This window comes from Rhinolophus hipposideros (assembly GCF_964194185.1).
Source record: "Rhinolophus hipposideros genome assembly, chromosome: 12".
Lineage (NCBI taxonomy): Eukaryota > Metazoa > Chordata > Mammalia > Chiroptera > Rhinolophidae > Rhinolophus > Rhinolophus hipposideros.
Window position 1 is genome coordinate 27,612,902 of NC_138058.1, and position 16,266 is coordinate 27,629,167.

Here is a 16,266-nt window from a genome sequence, read left to right on the forward strand (position 1 = left end):
TTGAAACATTAATTTGATGTCCGTATTTTACTGTTATAAATTCCTCAGCAATGGATGTGAGATTTTGAATATATTCTTTGTAGGATATGGAATTTGATATACTTCTAAAATTGATCTTTTTAATTATATTAATTTCTGCTTTTAACCTTATATATTCTTACTTTCTTTGGGTGTTGGTAGTTTTTCTAATGTCATAAATTTACTTCTGATTCAAACTTTAGCTTTCATTCCATAATATTTGATATGTAATGCTCTCTTACTCATTGTTTTATGGATGTTTTTAAATTGCAGTTTTGATTTCTTCTTTACCCCACAGTTACTTTGGATATATTTTAACTGCTTGTAATAATATGGCCTGTGCTGTGTTTGCTTTGGGGTATTATGGAGGGACTTTCTGTCATCCAGTTTGTTATTCATTATATAAACATTCGATGGTAATTAGTGGTTTTCCATGTCAATATATACTAATCTATAACATGATTCTTAATAGAGGAATAGTAACATTGTGCTTAACATCTCCTTTGATGAATATTTAGGTTGTTACTAATTTTTCACCATATAAATATTCTCGAAGCTAAATTTTTGTTTATATCCTTTACAGTTTCTTTAAGATAACTTTTAGGCGATTATTTGCTAAATCAAAAGAGATTCAAGGATTTTGTGTATTTAAGGCTTTCGGTACCTATTTCCATACTACCCGCCAAAAATGCTATACAATTTTTATTTCTATCAATAGTGAATGACAGTAATTTTCTTTCCATTTCCCAACCCAGATCAGAGGTTGTAGACAGAAGACATTGATACTGGCCATTTTTAGTTTTTTCGGAATTTGTATTGTTTGTGTCCTTTAACTTTTTTTCTTTTTTCTGTGTTCGTTTTGTTCTTATTACTTTGTAAGAGCTCTTCGTATGCCATATATTACAAACATTTTCCCCAGTTTGTCTTTTGTCCTTCATGAGTACTGTCTTATCTGACCCTCTCAACAAACAGCCCTTTGAGGTTGGTTCGTCATCCCTGCATCACTTACACTTGAGCTAACGGAACACAGACTAGTCTCTTTTCTAGGATCACGTAGCTAGTCAAGTGGCAGGGCTGGAACACCAACCATCTGGCTCCAGAACTTCCTCTCTCAGGTTGTCTGCCAAAAAATGAGGCGAATTTAGTAATATTTTCTTAGAAAAATCATATGTAGTTTTATAGTTTTTAAAATAAAATAGAACAATACATTTAAATCTTTTATAATATTTTATATTATATTTTAATATTTTATATTATAATAAAATAATATTTATATAAAATAAAATATTATAATAAATAATGTTTATTATAATTAAATAATAAATAATAATAAAATAAAATTTTAATATTTTCTTTGTATATATCAATTTTAATTGTATGTATTTGTATTTCTCTTTTTCTTGGTAACTAGCTAGAAATTTGCTGTTTTATTATCTTTCAAAGACAACTCTTAGATTTTTAAAATGTATTGTTTTTCTGTCTTCTAAGTCTTTACTTTTTCCTTTTATCTTTTTTATTGCAGTTCCCTGTTTTTCTTAGATTTGCTCTGTCAATAGCAAGAGGAGCATATAGTAAAATTTTTAAGAATTCTTTTTTAAAAAATGAAGTATGTAGAATTTGTCTTCCAATAAAACAGTGATTTTCAACCAGCGTGAGAATGAGGAAGGAGGCTAAGTACAATTTCCAGGAAGACTTTTTCATAGACATTCCAGTATTCCCTGTTCTCCTTTTCCTTATAATTTATTGAGAGTGCTTTCTGGTACATGTGTGTTTCCCTTGTAAGAAAAAAAAAACTGATGTTTTAACCATATCCCGTAAGTCGTCACATGATGTTCTCATTGTTATTATTTGGGAGTAGGCATTGGAGTTATTTGAGAGGTATGCTTTTTAATATTACATTGAACTTTTTGTATGTTATTTTTCATTTTCAGCTTTGTTGTCTGGTCCATATAATTTTTTAAATTTCTCGATATTTTGGTCTGGTTTAAAGTGCTTAACATTTGAAATGGCACACAATTGTCTAAATGTACCAAATGTATAAAGCATTGAGATAGAACATCACTGTGATGACCAATTATGGTACTCGGTAGGGAACGGGGGTCAAAGAATAAGCTCTAGAAGAGTCTTGTTTGCTGCTGAACCCCAATGTTTTGTGTTTGCTTCAGCACAGATTTGGTGAATGAATGGAAAAGGTTGCTTTTTGCCAACAGCCAGGAGCTTGGATTCACTGGTGTTAATGACAGAAGTCCCTAATTGTTTTCCATCCACTCCCAGTTGAATGCCTAATTCTTACTTACCACACATGATTATGCTTTGTTGTATATGTGTATGAACTGTTTTTTAAAGAGTTACTTTTTGTTTTTGCTTTTGCCTTTTTTCCCCTTAATGCTTATTTTGAAGGCTTTATATAGTAGCTGTAAAAACACGTATTTGAGTAAAGTTATGGCAGTAATAATAGCGAACACATATTTGGTACATTGCACATGCGAAACACACTGGATAAGTGCTTTTTGCACATTAACATTATCTCAGGTGATCCTCACAACAGTCTACAGAGGTTAAGTGACCTGCCCCAAGCCACAGCTGGAGAATGACAGAATAGAGATTTGTATCTGGCGACCCAGCTCAGAAGCTGTAGTCATAATCGCATCTCAAGAATCTTGTAAATCAGTGACACTAAGCTTTTGCAACCATCATAAAACATCTTCACATTTTTGTCATTTTGTCCATCCTTTTTTAATGAGCATTTGGTATTTTTCTTTATTTACGTGTAAATTTTTTTTGTGTGTGACACCTTCATGCTTTACAAATGAAAGAAAGTTATATCTAAATCCCATAAATTAATGTGTCCTCATTTGTACAGGATTAAAATTTTCTATAAGTTTCCATTTTCTATAAGTTTCCTCCTAATCAAGGTGAGACTGTTCACTAATTTTAAACCTTCTGACCAACCAAAGGAAGAAGTAATCAGGAAATCTGCAAAATTGTTGATGAATTATATCCACACACTGGAGACAGATGTTTGAAACTTGACCTTGTGCGTCTTTATTTTAAGTAGTTTTCTGTTGCTAAGTTATTATACACATTTATTTGTGAAATTTTGGGAAAATGACAAAAAGAAACAAAGAAGCAAGATAAAGGAACTCATGACTCCTACCTCAAGAGGAATGCATTGTTGACATTTTATATTTATGTCCATAATTTTATTTCTGCATATATACTGTTTTCAAAAATGAATTTTACTATATATTCAGTTTCATAATTTTTTCCTTTTCTTTGAATGTATTTCATTGTGTCCTATTTAAAAATATTTCAGAGACTTAAGAGCAGTGATTTTACCTTTCTCTTCCTCCATCTGCTTTTGAAGAAGGTTAGCTAAAAACCCACTTTAATAAATATTCTCTAAATGACAAAATTAAGAGCTTAAGATCTGACTAGTGGATTCCAAGGGACAGGGACAGGAGTAAGGAATGGGTGTGGCTCTAAAGGAGTATAACTAGGAACTCTTTCTTTTGTTTGATGGACCGGTTCTGTGTGGTGGTTGTGGTGGTACTTGTGCTGGTCTGTACATAGGATCTAATTGCAAGGAACTGTATGTACACACACATACACTCACACACACAGGTGAGTGCATGTGAAAACTGAATAAAGTCTAGATAACAGTATTATACCAGTGTCTATGCTACTGTACTACAGCTGTAGACGATCTCGCCGTGGAGGGAAGCTGTCTGGATAGTTCACAGGAGTCTACGTATAGTAAATTCCTTTACTTCCATAATTATTTGAAAATAAATTTTTTTTAAATCCACTTCATAGAAGGCAGAATGTGATTTTAATTAATGAACAAACTGAATATTAAAATGCAACATAAAGAATGGTAAAGTAGAACCAGGAGACCTGGGTTCTTATTTTAGGTGTGCTGATGGACCGCTGGCTAATCTCTTAACTCCTGGGCTTTATTTTCAGGAAAATAAGGACATTGTGCTGGAACATCCTAAGATCCCTTCTGGCTCTGATATCCCATAGGGTGTATGGATTTGTGTAAATCCGTCAGTTTGCCAGATATAGAATAAATGCCAGTAGGATATTAGATGTAGTCCAGAGGTTAGGGCTTGTCTAACCAAGCAGGAGGAAAGAAGTCTATTTCTGTCTCTTCCTGTCTGTCTTCGTAGCATTATATTGGACATTTGGTGATAAAATGATCTCAAGAGGGTAATGGGTACATAGGAAATATATACATAACCCATATGTGCTAGATTACAAAAAAAGACAATGTTTACATGCCAAAATGTGTGATATGGACAGTAATTGCTAGAGGAATTCTGAAGGAGATCACCTTCTAAGCAAGAAGTGGAATTTCAGTTGTATGAATATTGTAGTTTTATCATTAATTACATCTTAGAGTATGTTGCAAGAGCCAGATTATATGTCCCATGTGTACTTTGCTGTGACACTGGATTATATCCACTCATCCCACTTTATTCTGCCTCTGGTATAGACTTATTCTATAATGTGAGCTGTTGGGTTAATAGATGGTGAATTCATCTAGATTTACTTGATATTTTCTGCTTTTCTCTTTTTCTTTCCTTGACTCTTCCTTCCCCTCCAACCATCTCCAGCTGAAAAAAGGAAGGGTGGGCAGACGGTGGATTCTAGCCTCCCACTTCTAAGCGTATCTGATCCTTTCATTCCTCTTCAGGTACCTGATGCACCAGGTAGGTAAATAGAACTGATCTGAGGTTAAGCAGCTTGATTCTTAACGTTCCTTAGGGCCTCTTGAGAGTTATTTTCGACACTCCATAAAAAGGATCTGAATTCCATATTAGTCCAATGTGATTATAGCAATATGGGGGGGACACCGATCATCATGTGATAGAAGGGACAAAATGCTAATAGTGGGTATGGTATGATGATTGGATAATGGGTGACTTACTATCCACCTCCTATTTTCCTATAATATGCTGTTATTTAATAATATAGAAATACATAATGAAAGTTCATTGGAAATAGGAGTCAGGAGACCTGGGTTTCCTTCCTGGGCTCTTCCACTACCTGAAAACCTTCTGGGCTTGACTCTTCGTAAGTTGGACGGCATGAACTTGAATATCACGTTAGGTCTCCCATATCCTGATTTTTAAGTAAGCAGTCTAAAAACGTAAGAAATGGTTAGTGTGTTCTGACTGAAACAGCTTTTGAAACGAAATTGGAAGCTTTCCGTTTGGAGTTCATGAATGCCAAAGATTTCTCTTCCTGCTCCCTTCCCCATCCTTTTGACATGAGTAACAGGAGCTGCCCTTTCTCATCTCTATCAGGCTCCTTGAAAAAGGAAATATATCCAGCTCCTTAGAAGTATCCGGTGGTCATTGTGCTTCTGATAGTTTCCCTTCTGCCATTCTTACCTCTGCTGTTCCTTGGTTTTAAACTGATAGGCTCTGCTTGCGTTTTCTTCTTTTCCAAAATGTTAAAGGTATTTGATCGACTGCCTCAGTATTGAAAATGATTGTGGTATTCGTACCCTCTCCCTACTAGGACAGACTGTAGCTAGGGTACAAAGACAGTTTTTCTTTCTTTAGGCCGTTTGTTGACCCTTCTGAAGAGGAAGCCAAAACTTGCCTTGATAAGGTAGTATGGTGTAACATTATCGCTTGCTGGACCTGGATGTGGGTCAAAACTCCCTAAACCCACCGCGGAATGATTCAGTATAGGTTGGGTACAGAAAAGGGAAGAGAGGCATCAACTCTCTGTTTCATCCTCCAGGTATGCCTGCAGGACCTTACACAGGCCAGTTTCAAGCAAGAGGCTGGAGAGGTGTGGGCTGCAAGCTCAGCTGGGGCCCACTGACCTCTTTCTCCTCCCAGTGGTGGCAATCGTAAGATTAGGCAGGGAAAAGGGATGCTTGAGGTATTCTTCCTTTGACACCCCTTCCCGTCTTGCGCTGCTCTTACCTAGATAGCCCATGGGCTGCGGAAGCTAGAGGGTGGCCTCTTGGCACAGCCAGAGGCTGAAGGCCCACAGGCCATCCTCTGCCCGGTCACAGGAGCCCTCTGGGTTAGGGGTGAGGGGCCAGGCACAGGCACCACGTGTCCCCGGATATCGATTCCTGGTTGTAGAGATGCGTTTTGAAGGGTAGTGAAGATGAACCTGGGGGCCACTAGAGCCATCTGGCTGCCATCCTGTATTCCTTACTGTCATCTTTCCCATCTCCTGATCCTCCAGATTTCTCTCATGCTTATGGATTCCTGCTAAACTTTAATACCTGGTATACACTTTAATACCAATTAAGTAATGACCCCATCCTGGCTTTTAATGGAAAATCCATTAAAATGGAACATTCTAATAGAGAATTCCGGGAGTGTCTTTTATTTGCTTTCCGATCTCTCAGACCAGACTCATCTGTTGAAAACATAGATCTGAACATAAATGTCACTACTTTGCACTCCAGTTAATTCCCATATCACTGAGCAGAAAATCCAGAATTTTTTCCACGACCTAGAAGGCCCTAATCTGGCCCTTGGCTACTCCTCTAACTTGAGCTCATAGCATTCTTTCCTTCAATCTTTCTTCTAACAGACTAAGCTTGTTCTCACCTCAGGGCCTTTGCACTTGCTGCTGTTGCTTCTTGTCATTTGAAATTTAGGTCTCGGCTTAAATGCCCTCTTCTCAGAAAGGCCCAAGGTGGTCCCACAGGCACTCTCATTCACACCCCCTGGCTCTTTTCTTCATAGCATTTATTATGACCTTGTTTATTTCCGTTTGTTCATTGTCTGACTCTCCAGCAGAATGTGGGTGTCCTGAGGGAGGGACCATGCTGTCTTAATTACCAGTGTATCGCCAGTGTTGAGAACACTGCTGGGGAGAGTTGGCACTCAGTGGATATTTGCAGATCGAGTGAACGAATCAAGTAAAACCTGAGGCTGCAGGCTTTCGGTGACCCCATTACTCTCTCTTTCTGTCCCAGTTCCCAAACAGCAGACCACTGGCTTCATAGCCTTCCATCTGTGCCTCTGCCATGCCCTAGCCAGGCCTCCCACCCACTGCCTGAGGGTGTATAAATGAAGGCACAGCCGACAATGTCAGGAAGCGGCCAAACCCTGGAATGAGTGTGGTAGCTCGGCTCAGCAGATCCATCACCTCCAGCCTTCATGGTACCTCTCTGGGAGAAGTCTGGCATGTTACCATTGTATCTTTGCTTATTTTATTTTAATGTTCAGCCAATAGCGCTATTCAGTTGTAAGTTTCTTTAAGGTCCCGGTATCCTTCCTAAGCATCTTAAAATGCCTGAGCGAGGAAAGGGCTGAGAGTTAGGGTCTATGGTAACCTCTGCAAACTGCAAGTTCGTCCTTCCCCTCTCCCCCTCCCCCGCCCAAAGCAACCAGTTTGTCACTACCTCCAGCTCACAATGGGCACCAGTCATGGGTTTTTGTTGGCTGATTGGTTGGTTTTGCATACATGCTTACCTTCCACACCCAGCCTTCCTAATAATAAGAATCATGAAATCTTCGTCTCCTTTCGAACATATGCCTTTTAATGACTTAGTATCTTATGCTTTTAAGACATTTTTACATGTAATTTCCTTTGATCCCACAAATGATACTGACTGATGGGTATGTTGAGTCAGACCTCATTTTCCAGGGTGGCAAGGGAGTGAGTGAGGTCTTTGTGCTGTCGTCCCTGTGCTGTTGCACGTACTCCTTTTCATGGCCCATAACCCCCAGCACGGAGTGGTTCTTTTTCTTTGGGTCAGTTCCCGGGTCAACAAAGCCTTTGACTAGAGAGCTAAAATTAAGGTTTAGGGAAATATAAAAATGACTTTTGAGCTTGTAAGACCTGGGTTCTAGCCTCTCAGTAGCTAGGTGATTTTGGTTAACTCTGTGTCCTCCTCTTTAAAATTGGTGATTTGAAAACCTATCTTATGGAGCAGCTCATGAGGTTCAGGTGAAGTCATTTATTTGAATTTGCTTGGGAAACTTGAAATCAGTAAAAAGATAGGAAATGCTGTAACAACTTTGGTTCTGCATCCTGATTCCCAGTGGGGCAGTCCTAGTTATCATAAAGTCTTAGACAATGTTATTTCTTCTCTTATAAAAGTTACACTTGCTCTAAATTAAAACTTGGACCTTTGCACAACTGAGAGCCGTTCAAGTGGACTTCGGTGATAGAATGATTGGTAAACTCTGGATGAAGGGGCACTGGATAATTGGATTTGCTTGGTTTTTAAAGGAGAATTTTATTTTCCAAAGCATCATGAAACAAATTTTCTTAGAAAATCTGGTGTAAAAAAAAAATCACAGCGGTGAGCGTTTGTGTGCTCACAAAGCTGCCAAATGAAGCCTCGCTCTAGTGAATTTCACTAGATGCTCAGATGCTGTGTGTTTGTTTCTTTTGCCTTCTATTTGCATTAGGGAACAGAACAGATAGGCTATAAGGGGAGCCAAAGTTTTAAGATACGGTAGAAAGGATTGAGACATTTTCTCTGAAAATTGGTGGAATGATTTACTCATATTTTTTTAATTGTGGTAAAATACACATAATACAAAATTTGTCATTTTAAAGTGGATAGTTCAGTGGCGTGAAGTACAATCACATTGTTCTGCAACCATCACCACCATCCATCCATCCACAGAATGTTTTTCCATCTTGCAAAACTGAAACTCTGTACTTATTACACAGTAACTCTCCAGTTTCTCCCCCCCAGCAACCTTCATTCTACTTTGTGTTTCTATGAATTTGACAACTCTAGGTACCTCAGATAAGTGGAATCATACAGTATTTATCTTTTTGTGACTGGCTCATTTCACTTAACGTAATGTCCTCAAGGTTCATCCGCTATAGCATGTGTCAGAATTTCCTTTCTTTTTAAGGCTGAATAATATGTCATTATGCATGTATACCACATTTGGTTTATTCATCTGTCAGTGGACACTTGGGTTGCTTCCATCTTTTGGCTGTTGTGAATAATACTTCATTGTACATGAGTGTGTTCAAGACCCTTGGGTCTCTTCAAGACCCAAGATTATTTGTGGTATGTACCCAAAAATATAATTGCTGGATACTATGGTAATTCTGTTTTTAATTTTTTGAGGAACTGCCATACTGTTTTCCATAGTGATTTCACTTTTCTTACATTCCCATCAGCAGTGCGCAAGAGTTTGAGGAAAAGATTTTTGCAGCCGCTCCTAATGCTAACCTCTCAACATCAGTGTTCCACAAGAGTAAGCAAGAATGTGTAGTTGTCCCATAAGTGCCTCTTCCTAGAAATAAAAATGTTTTTAAAAGTGCCTCTTGAAAAGTAAGCAAAAGCAGCTGTATTTCCTTAGTGGTTTGTTGTCAAGATAGGCATTCCTGGGGGTGGGAGATGAGGGTAAGGGGGATCAAATATATGGTGATGGGAGGAGAACTGACTCTGGGTGGTGAGCACACAATGGGATTTATAGATGATGTAAGACAGAATTGTACACCTGAAATCTATGTAACTAAGTGTTAAAAAAAAAAAAAAAGATAGGCATTCCTCTCAGCTGTTTGCCTGGCGTCTTCCTCAGTTCTAAACTTCTGTCTTGTGACATTAAAAAGTCCGAGGCTGAGCATAATAGGTGTCTTTACTCTGGAAAGTTTATCTTCCTGCAAATTCAAGTCTCTAGAATGGACTTGGAATGGAGCATGGTGGTTGACTTTTGCTTCTAACTTGCAGCTGTCACAGATGGTTTAGGGTCTGGTTTCTCAGTGATAGGAACTATTTAGAATGACTAGATTTTAGAAATAGCCTCTGTCATCACAAAACTTCAGGGCTTACACCCCAAGTCAGAGAAGACACGCATTTCCAAAGCCACCACGCTGTAGCAGCCAAATCATCCTTTTTGATGGGGCTCGCATCAAGCTCTTCCATATTGGTTAGTTCATCCTGCTTCCTTCCTCATGTCTGTATTCCTAATTAGGCTTGGAATGGCCCTTAAGCAAGCTGTGAGTCTTAATTAGCCTACATAAGTAGATATCCATCCTCTCTTGACATTTTAAAAGACAGAAAGCTCCCAACTTTCAGTATATCCCAGTGTCATGCTAGGAAATGATTTTGATTATCTAAGCTTAGGCTGGTTTATGAAGAACTTACTATCTTCTTGCCTTGTAGTTGGTATTTTTAATAATTAAGTCTTGAGAGGAGAAGTATAAAAGAAGAATCTGAAATGGATTCATTCCTACCTCCAACTCTAGCAACTGTTTCCTTTCTCTCTTCCCCTAGACCCCAACACCACTTACGCTTAAGAGAAGAGGGGAAGGTGCTTTCTCTTACCTCCCTCAATTTTAAAGTACGAACAATCCTGTCCTCTAAAAGCACTCTCAACTTCCATTGGGCAGGCTAATTCTGCGTGTATTTTTCTTCAGGGGTCCACCTTCTCAGTGCTTTAACCATGATTTCAGTGCTTCTCCAAACTCTTAATCTGACTCATTTTTACTTGGAAACCCTAGAGACTTGAGATAGAACTGAGTATACTAATGGGAATGTGATAAGAAAACACCACCAACAGAAAAACATAAGCAAACAATTCATAAAAGACGAAATATAAATGACCAGTAAATGCATGTTTTAGAAAGCTTATCATCATAATGAATCCAAGAAGAGCCAATTATTAAACGATGAGGTGCTACAACTTCTGCTATCAGATTGGTAAAGATGAAAAGTAACCCACCACCTCAGGCTTGGTGAAGGTATAACAGACACGTTCAGATCCTGTTAGTGGGAATATCAATTAGTCTAACTTTGGGGAAGATAGTTTGACAGTTTATAGCAAAAGCTTTTAAGAGTTTACTTTCTCTTTGACTTAGCGATTCTTTTCTTCAAAATTATTCTAAGAAAAGATGAGTATGCTTAAATATTTATCAAATGACTAGAATTTATAGGAAAAGATTAGAAGAGCATTCATTAAAAACTCTTCATAGTGAGTTATCCCTAGAAATTAGATTATGGGTAGTTTTTACTTTTATCCTTTGGCTTATCTGGATTTCCCAAATTTTCCACAATAAACATGTATTACTTTTTAAATAAGGGATTAAACCATAAAAGCTGGTTCTTTTTTCAAATGAGGAGCGAGTTTAGATTTTTCCCCCACCTCCGCAAGCTGTTCTGCTGGCTGTACCTGTCTGGGCTGAGTTTGCTTGTTGAACACCATGTTTAGTCAGCTCTGTATTTTCCCAAATCTGCTACCTTGGGGCCAGTCATCTTTCCTCCTTCCTGTATTGCCATGGTGCCCTCCAAGTGTCTTTCCCTGCAGTTATTACCAGTTGAGATCTCCAGTTTCATCTCTAAACAGCCCATCACCTAGGTAACCAGATCCTACTTCCTACTTTTCCATTCATGTTGGATGATTGACATCTAGAAGTGGATACAACCTTTAAGTTTATCTTCATTTTGTCAGTAAGAAAACTTAGATCCAGAGAAAGAGAGGAATTTGCACAAAGTGCCACAGAACCTAGTGCAGAACCCAGCTCTCTTGTCTTCGTACTTTTTCTTTGTCTCTGTCAGACAGTCCTGCCTCCTTCTCGCATTTCACTATATTCAAGGAATTCTGTGTATTCTAATCTTATAGCAAGGCATTTGAGTAAAATCTGGAATTCCACCCATTTTTCACTACTGTAACCTCAGGCATCAATGGCTTAGTGACCCCTCAACTATCCCTCTTACATACAAGAGAAGTAAAATCTCCTTTTATGTACCAAGCACTTTAATTTACACACACACACACACACACACACACACACACCCTAATAAATGTGCTCATTCAATCCTGAAGGCCCTTTAAAGTAGTTCTTACCCTCTATTCACAAAAACAATACTTAGAAAAGTTAAGTAACTTAACCAACTTAATTCAGGCTGTTTTGCTCTTTTGTGTTGCTTATTTTGGGGGGAGGATTTTGCAGACACTAGCTGAAGTCCCCAAAATGTACAGCATCAAAATAAAAGATTAAATAATACCCTCCCTAAATCCAGGTATTCCCCCAAACCCATACACGTATTTAGATTTTTTTTTTTTAAGATTTTATTGTGGAAGGGGAACAGGACTTTATTGGGGAACAGTGTGTACTTCCAGGACTTTTTTCCAAGTCAAGTTATTGTCCTGTCAATCTTAGTTGTGGAGGGTGCCGTTCAGCTTCAAGTTGTTGTCCTTTCAGTCTTAGTTGTGGAGGGCGCAGCTCATCTCCAGGTCCAGTTGCCGTTGCTAGTTGCAGGGGGTGCAGCCCATCATCCCTTGCGGAGTCGAACCAGCAACCTTGTGGTTGAGAGCCCGCTGGTCCATGTGGGAAGCCAACTGGCAGCCTTTGAAGTTAGGAGCATGGAGCTCCAACCGCCTGAGCCACCAGGCTGGCCCCACACATATTTAGATTTTGAAGCCAGTTCTCAAAATACTAGTGTCAGCCTAGGAACTGGACCATTTTCTTCTGTCCAGAATTGGCCACTACTCTTCACGTAACGGAATGTGGTGGGGTCATGGGCTGGTGATTCTAAACACAAAGCAGATGGAAAACTCTTATAAGATATTTCTTAGGAAGATCAAATCATTGCAAAATGCGATGAATGAATATCTGGGTTTTACTGGTCTGTCACCTTGTATAATTGAAAATCGGAATGTGAGTCTTTACATTGTAGGTGTAAATTGTCCCAGAAGATCCATTTTGCTTTTGTATCCAGATAAGTCATTTCCCACGAGTCATGTAAAATATTAGATGTGTTCATTTGGCATCCATAATGTGTGTCTAAATGTCTGTGTTCACGAGACATCCACAAGCCATGATACTCCGATGGGGAGCTTGACTGAGGTTTTGGTCTTCGAGAACACTTCCAGCACAGTTTCCTAAAGCCACCACCGTCTTCTCCACACTGCTCTTCCCCACCCCCTATCATGATACATGGCCTCAAAGCGTCTTCATAAAATTGTGAGACAGGACAGAATTCATGAAATGAAGGTTGTGAAGGCCATTTCTTGATGTATGTGGAGTGCCTCCAGGCTGTCATTTAGAGACTGTCAGCATCCAGTAGCCTTTCTTGTACCTCCCATTACATCCTGTCCACAAGCGCTTCGTTTACACTGACCAAAAATGACCAATAATAGATGTGACCTTTTTAAGAATCTTTATATCTTAAAGCAATCAAGGCCTTAGTTAAACCAAAGGAGTGAATCCCTCGTACTTAGAAGATCTGAGTCCTCGCCCTAGCTGGCTCTGTGGCTCACTTGCTGTAAGCTCTTCGGCAAGTTGCTTCACCTTTCTGGAGCTGGTTTCTTCATCTGTAAGCGAGAAGGCTAATTAAATAAGATCTGAGGTTCTGTCCAGTGCCAGCGTATCTTTTACAACTGGACCATTATATGTGGGACCAGTGTGTGTGCAGACCCTTCCGTGCATGTTTGTGGAGATGGGCAGACCCTGTAGGTAGCATGTGGAAGGAGCTTTGAAGTCCAGTCCAGGCTCTGCCATATCCCATCTATGATTTTGTGCAAGTCACATTCTCCATTCTCCTCAACTTTATAGTATTCCCAAACCCAGGTTTTTTTGTGAATAACAAATGAAAGTATTTGACATTGAACTCTCCAAATATAAGTGGTAACTTACAATGGCAGCTGGGGACCAGCACTGAGCAACGGAGAGCCTTTTCTCACTTCGAGAGGGCTGGGAGTGAAAAACTCCCGTTTTGCACTTTCAGATGCTGTAGCCCTGTCCTCTTACTCCTTGCTTTCTGCCTGGTGTCACTCTGTCCCCTGGTCCTCCCTCCCACAGTTCCAGTATTTGAGTACTCCCAAGCATCAGTGAGCATACAAATTATCAATGTGAATATCCTAGTCCTTTGAGGTTTGGTTAGCAAACAAGCCTCCCTAAATTCGGCATTTTACCCTATTCCCACCCCATTCCAGCTTACCACACACATTTACACATGTACTTTTTAACCCTCTCACATACTTTTTGTTAATAGCTAATACAATAATTAGATTCTTGTTGAAGAATCTGACTTCTTCCAATTGATCCGCTATTCTCCCCCACCTCCCCAGTGAAGGCAGAAGGCACAGATGTGACAGAGAGTACGATAGGGAACCAATAGCTGAGGCTGAGACACCTTCCCCACCTTCAGGCATGCTGTAAGAGCTGCAAGCACATGGAGCACAGAGTGCTCCAGAAAGTTCCAGATGTGGCAGGGAGGGCAGGGAAAGGCTCCGAGGAGAAGATCCTTAAGTACACCAAAGGTAGGGGGAGGTATTTCCATTTGACAGTTGAGGAGATACTGTCAGAAGTTTAAGGAACTTCCCCCGGGTCCCAGTCAGTCACTAGAAGAGGCTAGGATTCAGACTCTGGAAGAATGTTAGCCTGAGGTTTTGCATCAAGATAAACTGCTGTATGAAAGACAAGCAAGTAATTTGGGGTCTTTTTATCCATTGTTTCACAAGATTACAAATCTGAGTGCTAAAAGTGAAAGAGGCAAATTATTTTTTTAAGTGAGAGAAGCTTTTGGAAGGACTAATACAAAAACTAGTATTCAGAATAGTGAAAAATGAGACTTTTGGGGAAAACCATTTAAATTTTTGCCACTATACTGAAAATTGTCACAGATATATTTACAGTGCCAGATTAATGCTAGTGTGATTACGCTGTATACTTGGCTAGTACACTGGGTTTTTCTCCCAGCTGTTGAGAAGCTTCTTGTTTTCTTCCTTTCTTCAATATAAATCAGGTGTAAATGAGAAATGTAGCATTAAATTCAAAGGTATCACACGTGCCATATACTCCAAAGATGATAAATTGGTTTCACATATTAAAATGTCTTTTTCTGCAGTGTGTTAATTGTACTAAAGCAAATCATGCTTCCAAAACACTAAAATCCATTATTTTGTTTCATCTGAGTAGTTATAAATTACAGATCACCTAAAATTTGGTTTCTGTCCCTCACTATCACTTTTGCCTTTACTTATTTCGATTCCTGATGGCCTACAAAACTACAGATTCTTTAAAATTGTTCCATATTTACACATACTTGAACCTCAGTCACTTCTTTTTCTCAAACATTTTACTTTTAGTTTTATCTTAATGGCATTTTATTTCTGTAATAGAAAAAAGTTTGTTGACAGGCCTTTAATTTGGCAAGTTATTGAATTTTACGTGGTCTCAGTCTCCTTGTAAGTAAAAGGAGGTATGAGCTCTTAATTCCCTTCTTTCTATAGGATTCTCGGATTTATTACTGTGTTTCAATTAATGTACTATCTTTAATAAGTTAAAAGTAAATGGAGAGTTGTTAATGGATCAGGGCTGAAGGAATTGTTTCGGAAGGAATCTTAATATGTATACATTATCACACATTACCTTATCAGGTGTGACAAATCTGGTGGCTTCTGATGTCCTTTTGTTTCTTAGCTAAAAGATATCAAAAGTAATCTATCAGCAGGCCTAAGTGACTTGTGAGATTTCACTTTAGAATAATTAGAGTACCAGCATGTCGCAGATTCTGTTGGCACACAATAAAGGATTGTTGAAGTTAACTTTAGGCATGGTTTAATATATTCTCTGGGTGAGTTATAAACCATTTCTAAATGCAAGTAAAAAAAAAGAGACTCAAAACTCATACACAAAGCCTTATATGCATATGTTTATGGCAGCTTTATTTTTAATAGCTAAAAACTGGAAACAACCAAATGTCCATCAACTAGTGAATGAATCAATACAATGTACATTCGTACAGTGGAACTCTACTCAGCAATAAAACAGAACAAACTACTGATACATGCCACAACACGGAGGGATCTCAAAGGCGTTACGGTAAATGATTGACACCAGACAGAAAGGACTGCGTACTGTATGGTTCCATTTACAGGAAATCGTAGAACAGGCAAACTGTACGAACAGAAAGCAGATCAGATCAGTTGTTGCCAGGGTCTCGGGGTGAGAGGAAGTGATTGACTGGAAAGAGGTACAAGGGTATTTTGGGGGGCGATGGAAGTATTCTCCGTCATTATTTCACTGGTGCCTATAAGAATGTGGACATTTGTTAAAATACATCAAATTGTACACTTAAAATCAGTGACTTTTATTCAGTGTAAATTACACCTCAAAATTAAAAACAAACGGGAGCATTTGAGATCTTGCTCCCCAGCATGTCAGTTTGTTTCAAATAAACTCTTAAATAAAAATTAAAATAATAATAGTAATAAAAATAAAAAGACAAAACCAGACCAGCACCTTGAATGTTTCACAAAGTGACTACTTCGATTAGGGAAATAA

General features: G+C 38.7%; 1 protein-coding gene across 6 annotated transcripts in view; it reads left to right on the plus strand.

The window, feature by feature from the left end:
- Window positions 1–16,266, plus strand: part of AAK1 (AP2 associated kinase 1) — a 161,467-nt gene that overhangs the window by 125,186 nt on the left and 20,015 nt on the right. For 4 of the 6 annotated variants that reach the window (XM_081068798.1, XM_081068803.1, XM_081068801.1 and 1 more), the window contains exon 17: window positions 4,638–4,733. The exons of the other annotated variants lie outside the window; for them this stretch is intronic. In XM_081068798.1, the coding sequence (XP_080924924.1) occupies window positions 4,638–4,733 (96 nt within the window). The remainder of the gene's footprint in view (window positions 1–4,637; window positions 4,734–16,266) is intronic. 6 annotated transcript variants of the gene reach the window in all.